This window comes from Aythya ferina (genome assembly GCF_964211825.1).
Source record: "Aythya ferina genome assembly, chromosome: 2".
In the NCBI taxonomy this organism is placed as follows: domain Eukaryota; kingdom Metazoa; phylum Chordata; class Aves; order Anseriformes; family Anatidae; genus Aythya; species Aythya ferina.
Genome location: NC_140297.1, coordinates 144770646 through 144791446, shown reverse-complemented (window position 1 = coordinate 144791446; position 20801 = coordinate 144770646). Strand labels below are relative to the sequence as shown.

At 41.2% G+C, this 20801-nt stretch overlaps 1 protein-coding gene across 5 annotated transcripts in view; it reads left to right on the top strand.

Annotated features, from left to right (window-relative positions):
* The first annotated feature begins 1401 nt into the window (after positions 1-1401).
* CSMD3 (CUB and Sushi multiple domains 3) overlaps positions 1402-20801 on the top strand; it is a 684493-nt gene continuing 665093 nt past the window's right edge. For all 5 annotated transcript variants that reach the window (XM_084509891.1, XM_084509890.1, XM_084509889.1 and 2 more), the window contains exon 1: positions 1402-1669. In XM_084509891.1, the coding sequence (XP_084366017.1) occupies positions 1492-1669 (178 nt within the window). In that variant the 5' untranslated portion in view covers positions 1402-1491. The remainder of the gene's footprint in view (positions 1670-20801) is intronic.

Genomic DNA, 20801 nt, shown 5'->3' with positions numbered 1-20801 from the left:
CAGAAACACACAAGGACACAAGTGCACATTCAAACACAGTCATACGTACACGCACAAATACAGACGCACACAGGTGCACTTAGAAATACAAATGCATGCACTCGCGTACACACACACTGACAGGCACACGCGCACCCCCACACACGCTCAGCACGACAGCACATACATCACACAAGCACACACACACAGGAACATATGCAGACACTCACATGCACATGCACCCAAACACACTCACCCCCACGAAAAAAAAAAAAAAAAAAAAAAAAGCCTTTCACAGAAGCACACAGTTACACGACAAACACGCACACACCCCATGTACGCCCACGCACCTGGAACAAACACCTCCGCACAGCCACTCGCATGCACACCCCCGCACGCATCCCCCGCACCGCGGGCTTGGTTTGCCCATCCCCTCTGCCCGCTCCCCACCGCGGAGGGCACCGCCGCCCCGCGCACCCTGCGCGGCATTTGCGTCCGGCAGCCGAGGAAAGCCGAGCTCCCGCAGTCCCTCCCCAGCCCTTCCTGGGGGCTCTTCCCCCCCAAAACCCGCTGCGCATCGCCGCGGACCCCCGCACAGCGTCACTAGGTGGCACCATCGCTCTTCCTGGCGAAGCCGCGGCCGCACCGCCCCCGGCCCCCCGCCCCCGCCCGGCCCGGCCCGGCCCGGCTCGGCTCGGCTCGGCTCGGCTCGGTTTGGCTCGGCTCGGCTCGGCCCCCGCGGAGCTGCCGCCCCGCCCGCTCCGCCTGCGGTGGCAAAGGGTGTCCCCCCCCCCTCCAGGCTGCGGCCCCATCCTTCGGGGAGCGGGGCTGGGCCCGCCGCCTCCCCGCGGAGACCCGCCTGTAATTAATGCGGAGCAATTAGTCCGCAAATCCCCTCGGAGCGGCACATGCTCCCGGGCGAGGTGTGTGCCCAAAGGTGTGCGTGTGGCGGTGGAGTGGGTGTGTGGCGGTGGTGGCGGTCACAGCCCCAAGCACCGCACGGGTAATAATGGTAATAACGAGACACTGATCGCTTTTCCGAGCGGCGGCGGGAGGGATGAGCCCCGCCGGTTCGGCTCCGGAGTCTGTAGAAACCTCGCCACTGTGTTATTTCCCGAGCCGTTTTCCTAGGCAGAATTGATCCTCTTGGGGGAACGGGGGAGCTGGGGAAAGAATCTCAATTGCAAATATTGTTTAGAGTTTATTCTAGAGAGCGTCTGTGCTTTAAGATGTTCTTCCGTAGCTCCTGGTGGGTGCTGTAAGGAGCCAGGATTGTGGTGGGTTTCGGCTGTGCAGGGAGTTGGGTTAGCGGGGGGGTGGGGGGAAGGAAAAGACACGATCGAGAGTAGCTGAGACTTTGTGCCCCCGTTGGAGAGATGGTTGAGTCCTCGTCAAGGTTGCTGTGGTATCCCAGAAACACCATTCACTCCGAGCTGTGACCGCGCACCATCAACAGCAACAACTCCGCTGCGCCTGGCCAAGGAATAGGAATTAGGAGCTCTCAAGAATAATATGAAAGGGATCTGCAGAGGGGAAATCCGTGCAAAGGAATCGAAATTAGCAGACTTTTGGGAAAGGGGATGTACTAAATGTGGCCGGCTGGACTTCATCCTGGTGAAGAAAATGGAGATTAAAAGTGGATTTACATTTTGGAACCTCGTCTTTTTATTGATGGTTTCGTGTGTGAAAGGTAGGGTAGAATTTGAGGGGTATATTTTTAGGGGTCCCTTTGCTTTTGGTCAGGGCGTTGCAAGCTCTCGCCTAATACAAACGTATATTTAAAAATGTGGTAATATGTTATTTTATATTTTTACCCTGGGTACTTTGCAATGGGAAGATATAAATGATCATTAAAGCGGGGAGGAAAGAAGGAGTTGAATCAGAGCTCTCTTCGGAGATAGGAAATGTATTTGCTTTGCCAGGCTTGGCGTTCAATGCAGTGACTGAGCTCGGGCTCAATAAATATTCTTGCAGTATGCTCAAACGGAGACGTGAGTTGGTTCATATAGCCTCTAACTAGTGTATATTCACGCAAATCCCACAGGGCGACTTTTTTAAGGTGATGATGTTGTTACTGTGGGGAGATCACCTATATTTCTCTTTTTTTTTTCTGTCGAGCAACTGGGCTCTTTGCGGGAATGCCTGTATCGATGCACTTATTAGTTTAACCCGTTGCGTGGGGAAAGTTACGGAGGACCCAGCGTGTGCGTAGCCCTCTCGCAGCCCTAAATGCGCTTCACGCTCAGCTGTTTGTATGCATGCAGGTCTCCCTGACTGTCGAAGAGGTATGTTAGCAATTCAGCCTTGAAGGCATGGTCTGCCGCTGTGTGCAAAGATCGACACCTTTTCTCAACCTTCCTTTGGTCCCCCTTTCCCTGTTGAGGTCTCCTGTGGTTTCTCTATTATAGGATTTTTTTATTTTATTTTATTTTTTTGTCCCTTTTTCGGGGCGGAGGGTATTTTGCTTCATTCCTGATTCTGTCTTCATGAAAGGAGGGCAGAAAGGAAACCGCTGGTTAGCGGTATGAATACCTCGACTAAGTCTGTGCTTATCGACAGTTAAGGGAAATGACACACACAGAGAAAAGACGAAATATGTGGCTTGAGTAACGTGCACCTCCAATATTACTCAGGCTAAACGGTGAAGTGCTGATCCCATCACGCGTGCCTTCAGTAAAGGGACATATTCTGCAACTCCCCACGTTCGGCTGCCTACCCGAAATAATCTTCCCTTGTTTGTGGCCAGTGATTAATATCTGATTAATCACCCTTTTATCCCACTCCTTATCCTCATCCCTCCTCCCCACCACACTCGCGTTCTCCCAGAATATTGGATAGACATTATCGATCCTCTCCGAGTTTTTAGACTTGCTTATCGCCTACAGAGGTTGCCTGCACGGGTGGGAGGAAGGTGTGCTTGGGGGGGGGAGGGGGGGGCATTCAAAGGCGTGCCTTCCCAAGCTGGCTCTGCCTTGGATGAAACAGTTTATTGTACGGCTTTGCAGCTGCTTGTCCTCCCCATTTGCATCTCATGGAAAAGATATTTCGTTTTTCACGTTAAGGGGAGGGGGGGTGGGGGGGAGCGGGCTCGAGAGGTTTTACGTTATCCTGACACGAGAGCCGAGGCGAAGGGTCTTGCCTGCGACGTTAACGAACATTTTAATTACAGGCAGCTTTCCCCCGTTTGCGTCCATTGAAGCGGTATGCACTCTGCGCTTGCCCCGCTCTTGAGGTCTACCGGTCAAGTCCAGCCCGGGATTGTGGGGGGCATTTCTTTTCCTGTCTCCCCCTTGCCTATAAGGGTTTCTCCACGCCGGGTGCGATCATTTGCAAGTCATGGGCTCTGTGCCTGCGAGGCGCGCAGTGCCGCTCCGCGGCGCACAGCGGGTGCGGTGCGGAGGCGCTGGGGTAATGGGTGGCTCCGGAGCTGCTGCCGAAGCAGCTGCTTTGTGAGCACGAGTCGCGGGGCGGCAGCATCCTACAGAATTAAAGGCTCGGGCGGTTCTCCTCGTGCTGCGTCGGCCGCGGGAGCCGTGCAAGTTTCCACAGCACCTGTTGAGAAGCCTCTTCCCTTGCCCTTGGAGGAAAGGAAAAAAATGGGGGTACCGAGGGCAAAAGCTGGAATGAAGCACCTAAAACAACACCAAAAAAAAAAAAAAAAAAAAAAAAAGCAAAAATGGCCTTTTTTCTTCCTGCCCATACACAGTCCCAGAGAGATGCTGTGAAGCAGTCTCCTCCATAGTGTCAGGACTTCAGTTTCCCAGTTGCTGAGCCTCACAGTTTCCATAGGTTTTCCTCATACTGGGGGTCTTCTCAGCAACTTGGGGACTGCTAAGTAAGATTTCACATCCTGGACATGAACTCTAGGCTGCCAGGCTTCATAGAGCTGGCTTAGATTCACTGCAGTACTGCATCTATTTTAGGCATTTATATTTAGTTCTCTCCCCACTCCAGTGAATGAATACATTTTACCTTGATTTACATTCCCATTGTGTCAGCATGCACACCAGCTCCCAGAAACCTTGGCAGAGGCACACAATGAATGAATACTTGCCTATTTAAAATGCTCCAGATGTGGGGAGCAAGGTGACTCCCTGGGTCCTACATCTGCCTGGCATTGTCTGGCAAGGCCCTTTCACCACACCCTAACAAAACATGCTCTATCACATATTTTTGTTTGCTTGATCACCTCTATTTCATAGTCCAGCACCACACTGTAATACCTAAACTGTTGCTCTTCCAGGCTACTTGCACAGTTTTATTTGGTATGTGCATCTCAGGCCCTTCCTAATTCTATCATCTTCCTGTCATCATTTCTATAGTCTTGATCCACAGCTTTTCCACTGTTCTGTGTTCCAGATGTTAAACTATACCTGGGAGATTATGCAGCCATGTTCACGTCTTCCTTGTGTGTGTTCATGTAGACACAGAATTTCTTCATGTTTATCTGAAAATTCATGCCTTTCTGGAATATTGCAACTGCACTTGTGAGGGATTAGAAAAGGAAGAAGCAAGAAAGAGAAAATGGGAGGAAAGAAATCACCAGCTGCTGGAGAAGGGGCGATAATAAGAGATAATAAGGAATTATACCTCTTTAATTATACCTCTTTAATGAAAACCTTTAACTGCTTACACAATATCCCATTATGCCTTGGATCAATCTCCAACATAGTCTTACTTGGAGATTCATGCAGTAAAAAAGCAAAGAAATGCCCCCATTGAAAAATGAGAGAAGGCATGAAAACAACCAACGAACCAAACAAAACAACCCCTTAACAAGTGCCAACAAGAGTCATTTGTGGCCAGCTGCAGGGAAAGATGGATGCTGTGCTCTTCTTCCCAGCAGACACCTAGGAGAGCTCCTTCCCCTATCCTCCTTCCCCCAGAAGAAATAAAGAATATTGTTTAGGTGTAGGATATACATATCAAGCTTGGAGGAGCAGCAAACAAAAACCTTCACTGTCCAGGACAGTTCTTTTATTTGCAAAAATGAAACAAGCTGCTTTAGTGAGCTTTGCCTCCTGGGATTTAGGAGAGAAATCACTGAAATCTGCACCCATTCAGTTTGGCATCTCTCTCCACCAAATGAAATTTAAAAAATGCTTGTGACCTGTTTGCAGGAGCAAAACAGAAAGGAAACCAGGCGAAATAACCGCAAGACTCCTCAAAATGTTCTGTGTAGTTGTCACTCCAAGACAGAGCAAAGAAGTCTGCTCTTTTGTCTGTCTGGCTAAAATGAAGCTTTGCCTCTGCTGTTGTTTTTCTGTTCCCCTGTTGCAGTTGTGACAAGTGAAACAAGCGCAGCCTTCAAAATAAAAGGGAGATGAAGCAGTGAAATTTTAAATGGCTCATTGACAGAAGAGGTGATGAGAAAATGGACAGGATTTCCGAGTGATGGGTACCTGGCATGTGGAAATATTTAGCAGACAAAGAGCATACTCTACTTGTTTCAACTACCTTTGCAGTCCCCTCTGTCCCCCATTTCCACCTCAACCCCACTCTCTCACAGATCATTTCAGGAACCACCAACCGCTCCTCACTGTTTCTTGGACAGCCGCTTGACTTCTGGGATTACTGGTGATTGGCCTTCCTCAGTGGGGCACGGGCGAGGTGCTTGCCGTGTCCCCGAGGCCAGTAACAGTACGTTAATGTTGTCTACTTTCCAGATGGTCGCTGCTGCATCTCCGTGCATGTGTGTCTATCTGCATGTTTGTACAAGCACGCAGGGGAGATGGGAGACGCTGACAGAAGAGGCAACGTCCGCCTTCTTTTTAACTCCTCAGCACACACTCAGCTCCTCTGCAGTGCCTTTTCCCCACGAGCTCACGCACATCACACAGGGCTTCTGCTCAGAGGGCTGCGGGCAGCACCTCAGCGAGGATTTTTTTTTTTTTCCTATGCTGCACAGTTCCGCAGGGTTGCAGACAAAATTAACCCACCCCTCAGCCACCGCCTTCCCCTTAATTCAGGGCTAAAGCAAGGCTCTGCTCTACCCTCCGCCTAGCGCCCGGCTCCTCCTCCCCTTCCCCGCGGTGGCAGCGAGGCACACGCAGCCCCTCGCAGCAGCAGGCACCACCTGTCCCTTCCCTGCCCGTGCCGTTAGGGATCCGCAAAGGACACCGGAGGAACGTCGCCTGCAGTCGCCGCTTTTTCTCAGAGAGCAGCAGCAGTCGCAAGGCGGAGCAGGCAGCGAGCGGCGGCAGCTCCACCCGCGCCGCCACTGGCAGCAGCTCCGGCGGCGGCAGCAGCAGCGACACCGGCGGCGACAGCGATAGCGACACCAGCATCGGCCTCCGTTGTCGCCCGGGGAGACCGTCCCTCCAGGGAGTCAGCTCCCTGACACTTCTCTGTCGGAAAATGACGATTGGCTTTGCTCTCTTTAGCTCGGTGACTGCCGCAAGCCTGTGGTTTGCAAATCTGAGACAGCTCTAGGGCTTCGTTTCTTTTTCTTCGCTTTAGGTTTCGACACACAAAAACAACCCCTCACTCCCTGAGCTCAGCGAGCCCCTTCGTGGGAGCAGAATGGGAGCTCCAGGCAATCGAACTGGCTGAAGAGTTACGTGGTGTACCTTCAACTCAGTTATCAGCATTCCGACTTGGAAGCACCAGACCACGAAACCTAAGGAACTCTGTGAATGTGCTTTCAAATCCTTCCTTTTCCAAAACATAGCAGAAACTTATAGTCCGTCTGATTCTGTTTGTTTGTTTTAAGTAGGAACAAACCAAGAAGGATGAATTACCCATGTATCTTAGTGTTCTTTACCTCCGACAGTGAATACTAGCAGCAGTTTAGGGAAAGATGAGAGGTACAGAGAGACTGGTACATCGTCCCAGATATCAGTAATCTACAGTTTGGGGTTCACCCGAGCTACAGGGTGCTTTTGGAACACCATTTTTTAAGAGACATGAATTAACCTGTGCTCCACTCATTTAACTGTTCTCTCTCTCCTTCATCCACTTTTTTTTTTTTTTTTTTAATTAGCATTTGTACTTTCATCCTTCACAAAGTTCTGTAACATAGTTTCATATTATTGCTTTCCTATGCGTCCTCCATCTTATACACTGTGTATCTGACTGAAAGCACTTAATAGTATAGAAGGTTACATTAAACTTGGCTGTATTATACCTAGTGTTTTTTATGGGTTACACAGATTAATACCCCAGATTTAAGATTTGTAATTATTGAATGCATATGGATCTAGTAAAGAGAGATAAAAGTGTAACATTATTTAGAGATATTTTAAAAGATTTTGAAATATCCTGTGAGGATGTCTCAGTTTGAGTGATTACAACACCGTTTCAGAAAAAAAAAGGTTATGAAGAATAATGTAGCCTCCTATCCCCTACTCCCTCCTTAAGAAAAAAAAAAAAAAAAAAAAAAAAAAAAAAAAAAAAAAAAAAAGTGCCTTTGACACAATCTATCTTATTTTTAGCAGTATTGAATATTTCCAACTCCACCTGGCTCCAGTAAGAGCCTGGGGAGCTAGTTAGCACTTCTGAAGCAAGGCCAAGTGAGTCCAATGTTATAATGCTGTGACAGAGAGGCAGAATGAATCAAAGGAAAATGTCTATAAAAGACCTTACAGTTATATGTAAAATGTTAAATCTATAGAACCTCTTAAATTGGATGTTTATATATTTATTTATTTATTAGGCATAGGAAAGGCTTTATGATTTGCTGCAAAAACTGTTTTGACTTGTCTCCTAACAGGAAACTTCCATTCTAACTCTGCAGGGTTGTGAAGTCTCAAACCATTTCTTAATTATGAGCACCATTCTGCTTCTATTTCTATGTGTAATGATTAAGGTTGAAATGACAGAACAAAGTCTTTGTGAAAAATTAGTTTACCAGATTACTCTAACACAATTTCACAGGAAAGAAAAATCAGGGAACAGACACTTTAGTACAAAGTGTTGTTTCTTTCTTAGAACCCTGTAATTTAAGTCAGTTTTTACTACCTGAGATATTTGAAGAAAGAATATTTAAGTAAAAAATCAGACAGGCATATGATAAAAGTTGTTATTGTAAGACTGTAAAAATTATCATTATGACTGAATAATTCCTTGCAAAGGTTTACTGCAAAATTCTCGTTCTTTTATAAGCCTTTCAAACAACTTCTCTGGGGAGCATTTCCTTCCTGGTGAAATTGTATAGTTTTTGTACAGAACAACATTTATCAAAGATTCAAAGATTCATATATATGATATAAATTCATATATATATATATATGCATATATATATACACTATTAGGAAATGTTGAATATCTGCTTCCTAACACCCGGTTTTCTTTTGGGCAATAGAATGGACAAGGATATTAGGCTGTGAGCAAGCCTATTAAAATAAACATGTACTCAAAGAGACATATCATGTTTTTGTAGATGTTTACATTTAGTTGTTTACTTTTGGGGAGAAGAGCATATGTATAGTCTCACTGCTTAGTTTTTACAGATCATATAAGATTTACTATATCTCCATAATCCTGGCATTAGAACTGCTGAATAGCATGTAAATGTCAAAGAAGGAAATGGTGGAAATTCAATCACCTCCTTCTGAAATATTAGGATGGTTATGATGATAGGTTTAGGCACATTGTTACTCATAGAGGGAGAGCCTCAAAATCATGGGGAGTGTCATGCAAGGGATTCCAGTGCAACTACTGCTCTCATAGAATTGTCAAAGAGAAAGGAAGCAACCAGCAGAGACGTATAAAGACAGACATTCCATTTTCCCTCACGTTCCACAAAATGCTTCATATTATCATGTGTCATATTCATATTGTATCATAGAAATAAGTTACAGAATAGTAAGGGTACTTAACCACAGAAAGATTTCACAGGGTCATAAATTCTCACCTCCTGAAGCCTGTAAATAACAGATTATTTTTGCTATAGGACTAAAGGAATCTAAATGCTCAAGGCAGAAATGACTAAGTAATTGCTTGGATTATACATAAAATGAATCATCACTTCTGACCTTGAATTGTATTTTATGTTTCTTATATCTTCATCTCTTCTTAGTTTTATACCTATATGCATTGTGGCTTGTTGGATTTAATTCTCATGCAATTGTGTATACATGCAGATGTTCGCATACTTATATAATTTGCATATGTGGAAATTATACCCATATATGTGTTTATGTTATGAATCAATTCAACAAAAACTAAAATAGTGTTACTTTACAAAGGTGTAGGTAACAATTTGAAGTGTATGTGCTTCCTAAGTAATCCATTACCTCTCAGAACCACAGAATATTAAAGTATCCTGAGATGGAAGGGACCCACAAGGATCATTGACTCCACCTCCCGGCTCCACACAGGATCACCCAAATATCAGACCATATTCTGAGAGTGTTGTCCAAATGCTTCTTGAACTCTTGGTTCTGTGCTCACTTCCCTGAGGAGCCTGTTCCAGTGCCCAACCACCCTCTCAGTTAGGAACCTTTTCCTGGTATCCTACCTGAACCTCCACAGCTTCTTGCCATTTCCTTGAGTCTTATCGCTATCAGCAGAGAGCAGAGATCAGCGACTGCCCCTCTTCTCCCCTTATGAGGAAGCTGTAGGCTGCAATGAGGTCACCCCTCAGTCTCTTCTTCAGGCTGAACGAACCAAGTGACTTCAACTGCTCCTCTACATCTTGCCCTCTAGATCCTTCACCGTCTTCCTAACCCTTCTTTGGGCACTAGTAGGTTTACGTCCTTTTTATACAGTGGTGTCCAAAACTTCACACAGTGCTCAAGGTGATGTTGCACCAGTGCAAAGTACTGTGGGACAATAACTTTCCTTGACCAGCTAGTTATGCCATACCTGCTACACCTCAAGATATGGTTGGCTCTTTTGGCTGTCATGGCACACTGTTGACTTACTGTTGACCAGAAACCCCAGATCCATTTCTGAGAGGCTGCTCTCCAGCCTCTCATTCCCCAGTCAGTACATGTATCTAGGATTACCCTTTCCCAGGTGCAGAATTAAGGACTTGCTCTTGGTAACTTTCGTATGGTTGGTATTTCCCCATCACTCTAATTTGTCAAGACCTCACTGTGAAGTCTCTCAGTGTTTGAGGGAGTCAACAGCTTCTCCTAATTTAGTATCATCTGCAAATTTACTAGGTATGGATTTGAGTCTTGCATCCAGGTTATTTATGAAAACATTAAAGAGAGCTGGCCCTAAAATGGAGCCCTGTGGAACCCAACTAGTGACTGGCCACCAGCCAGTAACCCCATTTACTATAACCCTTTTAGCCTGTGCCATCAGACAGTTGTTCTTCTGTGATTTTGTCTAGCTGTATGCTGTACATTTTGTCCAGAAGGATATTGTGAGAAACAGTATACTTTTTTTTTTTTTTTTTGTGTGTGTGTGTGTGTTTTCCCAGTCTCAGAAGTAAGTTACATCTGGTTGCACTAAGAAAAGTGCAACTAGTGATATCTAGCAAATGTTAGGAGAAAGGCTTGATTAAAAGATTATTAGTGCTTTTGTTAACACTAGTTACCAATACTAGCACTGACAATTGTAATTGACTGACATATATGGACACTGATTTAGGAATGTTTTACCAAAATATAGTTGTTGTTGTTGTTTATAAAACTCTTTTTAGTAAAACCTTCCAATCACCCTTCAAATAAAGAAAAAAAATCTGTTCTATTTTCTGGTTTAATACTGTTATTATCATTTAAAGAGACTGACTTATCACATCTCAAAGGTAACTGTATTTCAGTAACTTAAAATGATACCTCTATGATCGTTATTTTCATACTGAACTGTCATCAAACACAGCTAGAGGATATTTGCGAGTGCAGTTTGGAGTCCTTAGTTAAAATGAAGTATATAAATGCAGAGTATTTTTCTTGTTACAATATACTTTTGAGATATAACTCTCAAATTACAAGACTTTTCCTTAATTATTTCAATCTGACCTACAAGGAGAAATTCATACTCTACTATAGTTTCCTTGATTTCAGTGTAATTTTCCTTGAGAATTGAAGCTTGATCTAATTTAACCTTTTTTTTTTTTTTCAAACGTGTAAACTGAAAGTTGCATTTTTCTTATGGATAGTAGCTTTGATGCAAAGGTGAATAAAAGTTATAAAATGGGTATAAAAATAGTTTCTAAACTGACTATTATTGAGACTATTGAAACCATAGAATGGCTTGGATTGGAAGGGACCTCAAAGATCATCTAGTTCCAACTCCCCTGCCACAGGCAGGGACACCACCCACTAGATTAGGTTGCTCAAAGTCTCATCTAACCTGGTCTTGAACACCTCCAGGGAAATCAACAAGAGAGCCCAGAATATGAACTGTGAAAATAGATTTGCTTCTGATTCTTTTCAAACTGAGTTTTGAGTTACATTTTTCTGTACATATACTTCATTTGACTTAGAAATACAAATTATAATGGAGGTCAGGTACTTCACAATGCATTAGAAATTTACAATAGAAATGTACTTTGGAAAACTCACATTGTATTATAAAATTGCCAAAGCAAATTGTTTATTATTCTGTTTAAAGGAAATAGATTATATATATGCATACTGTCAGAAAATTTCTTTTTCTATATTTTATTGATCATCATGTCAGCACTTCTGGGGATCAGTTCACCAGATTCAGTGTAACAGTACTAGGCTGACGAAGTGTCAGCTGTAGTCCTTGAAGCCACAAGATACTCGTGTTTTTTTTTGTTTGTTTTTTTTTTTTTGTTTGTTTGTTTTTTTGTCAGGAGATGAGCTGAATTACAGCCATTTTGCAACCTGTTTTCAGCATCCCTGATTACATTTTTGTTCTCCAGTAAAACATTTCTGAATCTGCAGAAGGCTGCTAATAGCTGCTGAGGAATAGGAAGGAACTGAAAAAAAAAATAGATTTCAGTTTATAATGCTTTCAAATGTAATTATTAATGCATTTATTTATTTATTTATTTTTACTTTTATTGGATTATCACATACACTAGATATGCAGTTACATTTGAAAATGTTAAATAAGCTAGCATAATAAAGAAAGGAAACCAGGGAATAATTTACACATTTATTTTGTTGTATTTATCTATTGCTAGAATGTTCTTTTTAGTTTCCACCATCTCAGAGTCTAAAAACATGTAACATATTGAACTGAAATCACATGAACAAAAATCGTCTGGGGAAAAAAATAAAAAATAATAAAAAATAATTAAAAAAATAAGTCCAAATCCTGACTGTTGGAAGGTCCACCCGGTTAAACTAAGCTTGAGAAAAGAGAAAGGACACTAGGTCTTCAGTCACCATACATACTCTGATGTAAAAGCTACCTTTTTCATGGACCTCCGGATATGTGTGAATGAAATGTGAGTGTATGGGAACACAGATACACACAAGCATACATGCAAATGTGTGTGCACACCAGCAATTTTGATAGCCAGCATCTGTAGCTGTGTATGCTATGAAGAAGAACCTATGCTTAATTCATGACTATGTTCATCTTGTGTATTTTCCCTTACGCACATCTATGTTCACCAATATTTCTTTGATGAATTTAATCTACTTCAATGATATGACTACTGCTACCAATCTTAGCAATGCTTTGTGCATGACATGGGATTTTTAATGAGCACAGTAAAAGAAGTAAGTATAATTCATAATGTAGAACTGAGAGAACAGGATGAAGATATTTTCACCAAAATATTTACATCAATATAGTTCATATCTAAATAGTGAATTTTCATCATTCTGTACTTAAGTAGCGAAATACAAGTTGTACTTTACCAAGTGAATGTTTTTGCAATACTCATAGCAACCATCCTTCCCTCTTATAGGACTATTGCTAAAATTACTAAGATTTTTACAGCATTCACATTATTTACGAAAAATATCTCTTTGGAAAATTGTCCTCTTACAATCAAAAGGAGTTCTCCAATAAGGAGAATTGACTGCTTATTGTTCAGTTTCTTGGAGTGATCTTTCATTTGAAAACTAACACAAACATCACTTTCCCCTTTCCACATCACTATTCAGGTTATCTGCCACTTTTATTCAGAATTCTCCTTCTTGAATGCTGCTCCTTTCTGTGACTGTGAGCTCTTTTAAAGGGGGGCAATCATTTCCCTCACACAATTCACATAGTTATTAGCTTCACAGATTTTGATAATATCACCACTTTACCCTTTATTTCAATCTTGGCAACTCCTTCATGGGAAAATGAAATACCTCTGACATTTGGGAGAATATTTCTTTAGAGGTTTATATATATTCTATTTAATGAACTTTCATATATCATAAATTCAGCCATGTTCTCTATATAGCAATTATAGACATCTTATAAGAATGTGAATGTTATTATACTTCTTCAGAGGCAAAATATTCTACCCAGGTAGAGAAATTCTTGAGAAAGTTTAATTTTCAACCACTTTATGTGAAAAGAAAAATATAATTGACACTAGATTAGAATTAGCATTTTTTTTTTTTTTCATAGATACAGTCCTAGCAGTCTCATATCTTCTCGTGCAAGGATGTTTCCAGTGACAAATAGGTGAGATATATTTTATTAGCATTTTCATTGTTGGCAGTGAAAAGTTGCAACAATCAACCATATAAGACACAGTGATTTTTATAAACATCCTGACAAACTTATTCTTCTCCAAGCTATTTATCTGAAAGAGCAATGAGCATCAGAATCAATGTTTAATGTACTACGAGTTCAACAGCCTTAGTGACTCCTGCATTCCCGCCTACATCATTTTCATAAGTATATACTTCTAAAATTCCTAAGTCTCTTTACTACTACAACTGCAAATGTTTGAAATTTGTGTGAGTTTCTGAACTAATTTCAGCTAACTTTAAATTGTTACCCACCAGAAAATATAAAAAAATCCCCACTTCCCACCCCCAATCCACCTAAGCTCTATCTGTATATTTTCCACTACACTCAAATTTTAGCTTGTCAGTTAACTCCCAGAATTTTTCCCAGTTTATCTAGCTTCCCCTGCACTTCTGGGCTCCCTTTTCAAACTCTCTTCCCACTCCACAAGCATTACTGGAGAAGTTCCAAAAGATAAAGCCTGCAGTAGAATATAGAAAGTTCCCTTCAGTTTATATGTCATTTGTTAAGTTCTTTTGTGGCCCAAAGTAATAACAATGTAAGGTCAATCTGTTAGGAAATTGAATATCCTCCTGGCCTTACACTCATAGATTATTAACTTTTTTAGCATGTTCTTTGGAATTTAAATTGTCTGCAGGAAGGCAAGATTGGAAAAATAGAGTATCGGTTACACTTGTTTTCACATTCTTTAGTTTATTCTCTTTGTATGTGATTATTTCTTCATAAACAAAACAATGTAAGGGGTAAACTCTTTTACTTCAAATTAAAGCAACTTTGAGTAACATTTGAGTCATCAAAACCTAACAGTAACTTAAAGATAAACACCATCAAATTAGATGGTTAAAACTTGGATAGTTCTTAGTAAATTTTGGAAATCTAGGATGTATCTTCTCTATTTTTCAAGCTCTAATGTATGTAATGAATCTGTTCCTGTAACATGGTATTGGAAATTTTTCAGATCTAACATTGCTCTTACATTCTTTATTGATGATATTGTACTGGGATGATCAGACTCTAGAGTGTATCTTAGCTAAGTAAATACATAAATAAATAGAAAAGGCAAAAAATCACATATTGTGTCACAGGACCAGAATTCTAGGGGTTCCGTTACTTGCTTGTTTCAAGACTAATTCTGAACATTTCCGTGAAATCAGGAGAGTTTTATCTGACTTGTGGAAGTTACTCGTCCAAATTGCTCTCTTTGGGGCCTCTTGTACCAGTCATCTTAAAATGCATTGGCAGTTAAGTTAACAGAAATGTCTGATGTAAAGAGTCAGAGAATCCCACTGATATCAGCTAAGGAGAGAATATTTTTAGTGGAAACTGTCATTATTAAGAAGTCATGCTTGTTAGAGTTTTGGGTAAATTTAAGGTAACTATAGAAATTGATCATTTATTTTAAAATGTAGTGCACATCACAATTAACATTGAATCATCACTGAGGAATCTGCAGAGATACTTCTAAATGTATAGCTGTACTTTAATGTTATCTGAGGTATGTTTTATGAAGTACTTTTTCTTCATGGTAACAAGATTGAACATCCTTTGAAAAAAACTTTTTGGATATATTTAGCTGATCAATCATTTTCTCCTTATCTGTTTCCTCCATGCTTCATTTGCACAAAGTTTATTTGCACCATGTCTTTTATACCACACATTCTTGTGCTTTTATTTCACAGGTTGCTTGGGGCTATGTTCCCATTCTTTGTCAGGCACATTTGGATCACTGCTCATTTTTTTTTAGGAGCTGTTTCATTTTTCATGATCGCTCATCTCTTATCAGTATCTTAAATATGCCCATCATCATTCATATTTTGCAAACGTGGTTTGTTATTTCCTACTAAATTAATACTATTTTTCTACTTTCTACTATGTTTCTATTAGTGGGTCAGTTTCTCCTTTTAGCCAGAAGGAGCTCATAAACACAAAAACTCTCCTTTCAGTACAGAGGAGTTTATTTAGGATATGACAACTACATAACTTCTGGTACCATACATGAGACTAAACTAATGAAACTGAAAATCTGTATCAGTTGATCTGTAACAGTCTCCATCAGATTCTTTTCGGCCAGTGCACTCATGGAACTAGAGTCAGTGGTCAAGCTAATGACCCTCTTCAAAACCTTTGGCTTCAAAACCAAAGGCTTTGGTCCTTTCCTGCTCACTATCATATGATGGTAGTTAAGTGGATTCTAAAACAAATTGTTTCAGATTTTAAGATTACTATCATTTTTATTATGGTGTTAGAATACTATTGTAACTCATTATTAATTTATAAAGATGGCAGGAGAAAGACCAGAGCTGCAAAATTAACAGAAATTCTAAATTCCATTTTACAGCCTAAAGGAAATAATTTCAAAACTTTAGAAGATGAGTCTATATTTTATTAAGAAATTCCTTTATTTATTTATTTATCTAACTATGATCTGTTCTAGAAGTTGGCAGGAACATAGGAGAAACCCTCAGAGTTTAAAGTTTCTGGCTGATCTCTAAATCAAAAACAGCTGAGCAGATTTAAATATTTTGTATAAACAAATTTTCATCCAGGCAGCTAATCTGCATGCCAGCTTTCAGTTTGACATTTTCTAAAATGATGGAAAAATGCTAAGCCCTTAATGCTAAATGGATTTCATAATGGAAATGCTGACAGACCCGTAATTACCTGTATTGTGATTCTGCTGAAAGCTTCTTTATCTGTCTAATCTTTCACAGTGGAGTTAAATATACAAATTCTTGAAAGGAGGAAAAAAGGAATTTTATGTTGGAAATGCTAAACTGTACCAATTCTATATTCTTTTCTAGGCATTCACTTATGGTGGCAGAAGTGACAAGAAATTATTAAAAATAATAAATAATAATAATAATAATAATAATAATAATAATAATGCAGCCCTCTCTGTAGAACTGTAAAATCAACTAGTTGTGTTAAAAAGTTTAACTTAGCATCAAATTTTCAATCTTTTTGATTCACCTTTCTGATAAGGTATAGGTAAACAGATCCAAGTAAATCATTTTTAATGTAGGAATAAAGAATTAATTACTGAATACATTTCTTACTGACATGGAATGGCAAAACAAACAAACAAGCAAAACCCTCTCAAAAACAAATATATAAAAGAATATTTCTCTGCCAAAATACTAAATACTGGGTGTAAATACTAAATACAAAACAATAGGTGCTCCAGGCATGCAGCAGAAGTTCCCCTGCAGCCTGTGGAGAGGCCCCTTGTGGAGCAGGCTATCCCCCTGCAGCCCATGGGTCCCACATGGAGCAGATCTCCACGCTGCAGCCCGTGGAGGAGCCCCTGGTGGAGCAGGTGGATGTGGCCTGGAGGAGGCTGCGGCCCATGGAGAGCCCCCACAGGAGCAGGCCCCGGGCCAGAGCTGCAGCCCATGGAGAGGAGCCCACACAGGAGCAGGGCGTCTGGGGGGAGCTGCTGCCTGTGAGGGACCCGTGCTGGAGCAGTTTGCTCTTGAGGGATGGACCCTGTGGTATGCAGTCATGTTGGAGCAGTTCTTGAAGAGCTGCTGCCTGTGGGCAGCCCCTGCAGGATCAATCTGGGAAGGATGGCATCCCATGGGAGGGACCCCATGGGGAGCAGGGGAAGAGAGTAATCTTGAAAGAGTGGTGGACAGAAAGTATTACAGACTGGCCATAATCACCATTGTGTCCTTATTCCCCTGTGCTGTTTGGAGGAAGGACATAGAAGAGTGTGGATAGGGGAAGAAATTTTTAGTTTGCTTTTAGTTTCTCACTGTTCTAGTCATAGAATCACAGAATCAATCACAGAATCATAGAAACATAGAATCATAGAATGTCTCGGGTTGGAAGGGACCTTAAAGATCATGTAGTTCCATCCTCCCTGCCATAGGTAGAGATGCCACCCACTAGATCAGGTAGCCCAGGGCCTCATCCAACCTGGTCTTGTACACCTCCAGGGGTGGGGCATCCACAGTTTCTCCGCGCAACCTGTTCCAGTGCCTCACCACCCTCTGAGTGAATAATTTCCTCCTAACCTCTAATCTAAACATCCTCTCTTTTAGTTTAAAGCCATTCCCCGTTGTCTTATCTTTATCTGACTGAGCAAAAAGTTGCTCTCCATCTTTTTTGTAAGCCTCCTTTAAATATTGAAAAGCTGCAGTATGATCACACCAGAGCCCTTTCCTCTGTAGCCCCAGCTTTCTCAGCCCCAGCTCTCTCAAGCTTTCTTCATAGGAGAGATACTCCTGCCCTCTGATCATCTTCGTGGCCCTCCTTTGGACCCATTCTAACAGGTCAACATCCTCCTTGTGCTGGGGGTACTAGACCTGGATGTAGTACTCCAAGTGAGGGCTCACAAGGGCAGAGTAGAGGGGTACAATCACTTTTCCCTTGACATACTGGCCGCTCCCAGAATGCAGTTGGCCTTGTAGGCTCCAAAGACATACTGCTGGCTCATGTCAGGCTTTTCATCCACTAGAACTCCCAAGTCTTTCTCTGCAGGGCTGCTCTCAATGAGTTCTTCTAGTCTGCACTTGTGTCTGGGATTGTCCCAAACCAGTTGCAGCACCTTGCACTTAGACTTGTTGAACCTCATTAGGTTTATGCGGACCCACTTATCAAGCTTGTCCAGGTCCCTTTGGTTGGATTCCCTTCCTTCTACAGTATCAGGTGCACCACTCAGCTTGGTGTAATCTGAAAACTTGCTGAGGGCACACTGGTAATAGGCAATAAATTATATTAACTTCCCTATGTTGAGTCTATTTTGCCCATGACGATAATCATTGAGTGATCTTCCTGTCTTTACCTCAGCCTTTGAGCCCTTTCCATCATATTTTATGCTCCTGTTCCTTTGAGGAAGTTGAGCGAGTAAGCAGTTATAGTGCCTGCTGCCCATCAGGGTAAAACCACCACAGCCATCTTTGGAGTAGAGGTTTGAAGATTCTTTGGAAGTGTTTTTGTTTGGTTGGTTGTTAGGTTGTTTTGTTTGTTTGTTTGTTTGTTTTCAATGTCTCTTTCATTCCTCTGTGAAAATCTTCCAAATCTTGGCCAGGTTTTGACCACCTGAAAAACTAGATAACTTTTACTTTGCAGAGACTGATTAGATAGACAATCTTTGTCCCATAGCCAAACAATCTCTGTGTGCTGGTCAGGGTGCACACCTGTCCCTGCAGAAAAAAAAAACAAAAACAAAAAAAAAAAAAAAAAACAAAACAAAAAAAAAAAAACACATCACACAGCACAGTAGCTCTTCATCTAAACAGAATGTCCTCTAGGATTTTTGGCCTTTGTGGTTTGCTGTGAGGATGAAATCTGTTTCTCTTGCACTTCCACAAGGACTGGCAAAGCTCAAAGAAAGTATCCAGAGGCAAAACAGAGGAATATAATCTTCCAATACCTTCTTTCCAAACTGCCATGTTCTGCAAAAACACTCCTGGATTTTTACTCTCTCTTCATAAAGCAGTTGCTTCCATTACAATCTCAGCTACTTGCTTACCTCTGCATCTTCTTCAGTCTTTATCTCTGTATCTTCTCTTTACCCTTTTTGAGACATAGAGATTATACTCCAGGCATTACTCGAGATATGGGTGCCTCAGGGTTTTCTGTAGGGGATAAATGATTCCTTTTCACTACTCTTTCTGATCATGCCTAATATGCTGTGTGGGGGATGTAAGGGGAATGGTTCCATTGATGACATTAAGTTAGTGATTTCAGAGAAATACAAGTGATGACTCTGGAACTGAAACTTTAAATTCTAAGTTCAGTATTGTGCAGGTATTATTTAGATTATTATTTTTAAATATATATGCATATTAATCTACTCTAAAACTGACAGCCACTTACACATTTTCACACTCTTTTGCCCTTTTGTGAGGGCATTCTGGAGTTCTTCAACATTAATATGTCATTTGACTATTCAAAGGACCTTAGCTTCATCCCTAGTCTTGCAAATTTCACTTCTTACTCATTAATCTATTGCATATGAAGATATGGAGAAAAACTTATCCCATCATTGATCCTGGGACAACCCCACTTTTGTCTTCATTGTCCAAGCAATTAAGCCCTACTCCCATTCTTATCATTTAATCAAATTTAAGTAAATAAAATATTTTTTCTGCCTATTCTGTGGTAACTAATTTTCTTCAGTAACATTTGGTAGACAGCTTTGTTAAAGGCTGTTGTATGCTTACAGTGACTAATTTTTTTTAAAAGATTAGTTATTCTGATTAGTGGTTTTGTAACCAGAATTTCCTATTGCTGGATGAGAGCTTTAACCAGATATTTAGTGAGAGTAATAATCTGCCTGTCTCACACCTCCTTTCATAAACTTTAATACAAAAACTATAGATCCATAAAATGCTGAGCAAGAGCTATCACCACCATGCAATATGGAGAAGATTAGTTCAGTCACTTACAGTGCTTGGAAGAAATGCAAAGGCCCAAGCATGAAGGACTAGTACAAAGAGTTAGGCTTGTAATCAAAATTTCAGAGGTGCCTAACTGAAGTAAGAGTGTAAGCCTATGGATGGAGTTTCCTATGTGTCTCTTTCCTGAGGGTTCTCTTTGGCAGCCCACAGAAATCCCAGCCCATAGCACATTAGCTGTAGTCAATGCTAGTGGAATTGAATTCTCTCCTGTATGAAGTATGTGGAACATGGGACCTAATCTATATTTCTGAACTCCTGTTTTGGACCTGATATCCTATTATTTATCCCTTGAAAGAAGGGTCAGAGGAGCAGCAATAAGTTCATCTCAGCTCTGCAACATCTGACTTACAAGCAAGCACTCAACCTCACGAGGTCAAACACCTAAATTATGGGAGAAGAGGCCTGTGTATGTTGCCTTCTCCATTACATAGAAGAGTCATAAATACTTTGTGGGATGATTCAGAACATTTTTTATGATACTTCTGAAGTAGAATACAATTACTTAGTACATTAATAAGAGACTTCTAAAAAAAAATTCTGGAGTTGATTTAGTTGGAAACATTTTTTTTTTCTTAGAATTCAAACTGAACTACTATTGTAAAGTGTTAAAGACATTGAACTGTTGAAGTTGCCATATTTCAGATGATTTGTTGCTGGTCTGCCTGGTCCTGAAAGATTGCATGGTGTTTTTCACAGAATATTGTTATTAGCCTTCATATCCTGGCTAAATTCCAATTCGGATAATTACAGTCTGCTATCTAAATTCTCTAAGCAGAGTATGTTAAATAACCTTCTACACCTTCCTTACTAATCTTCTGAGGGGCATTTCTGTGATTTATTAAATAATAG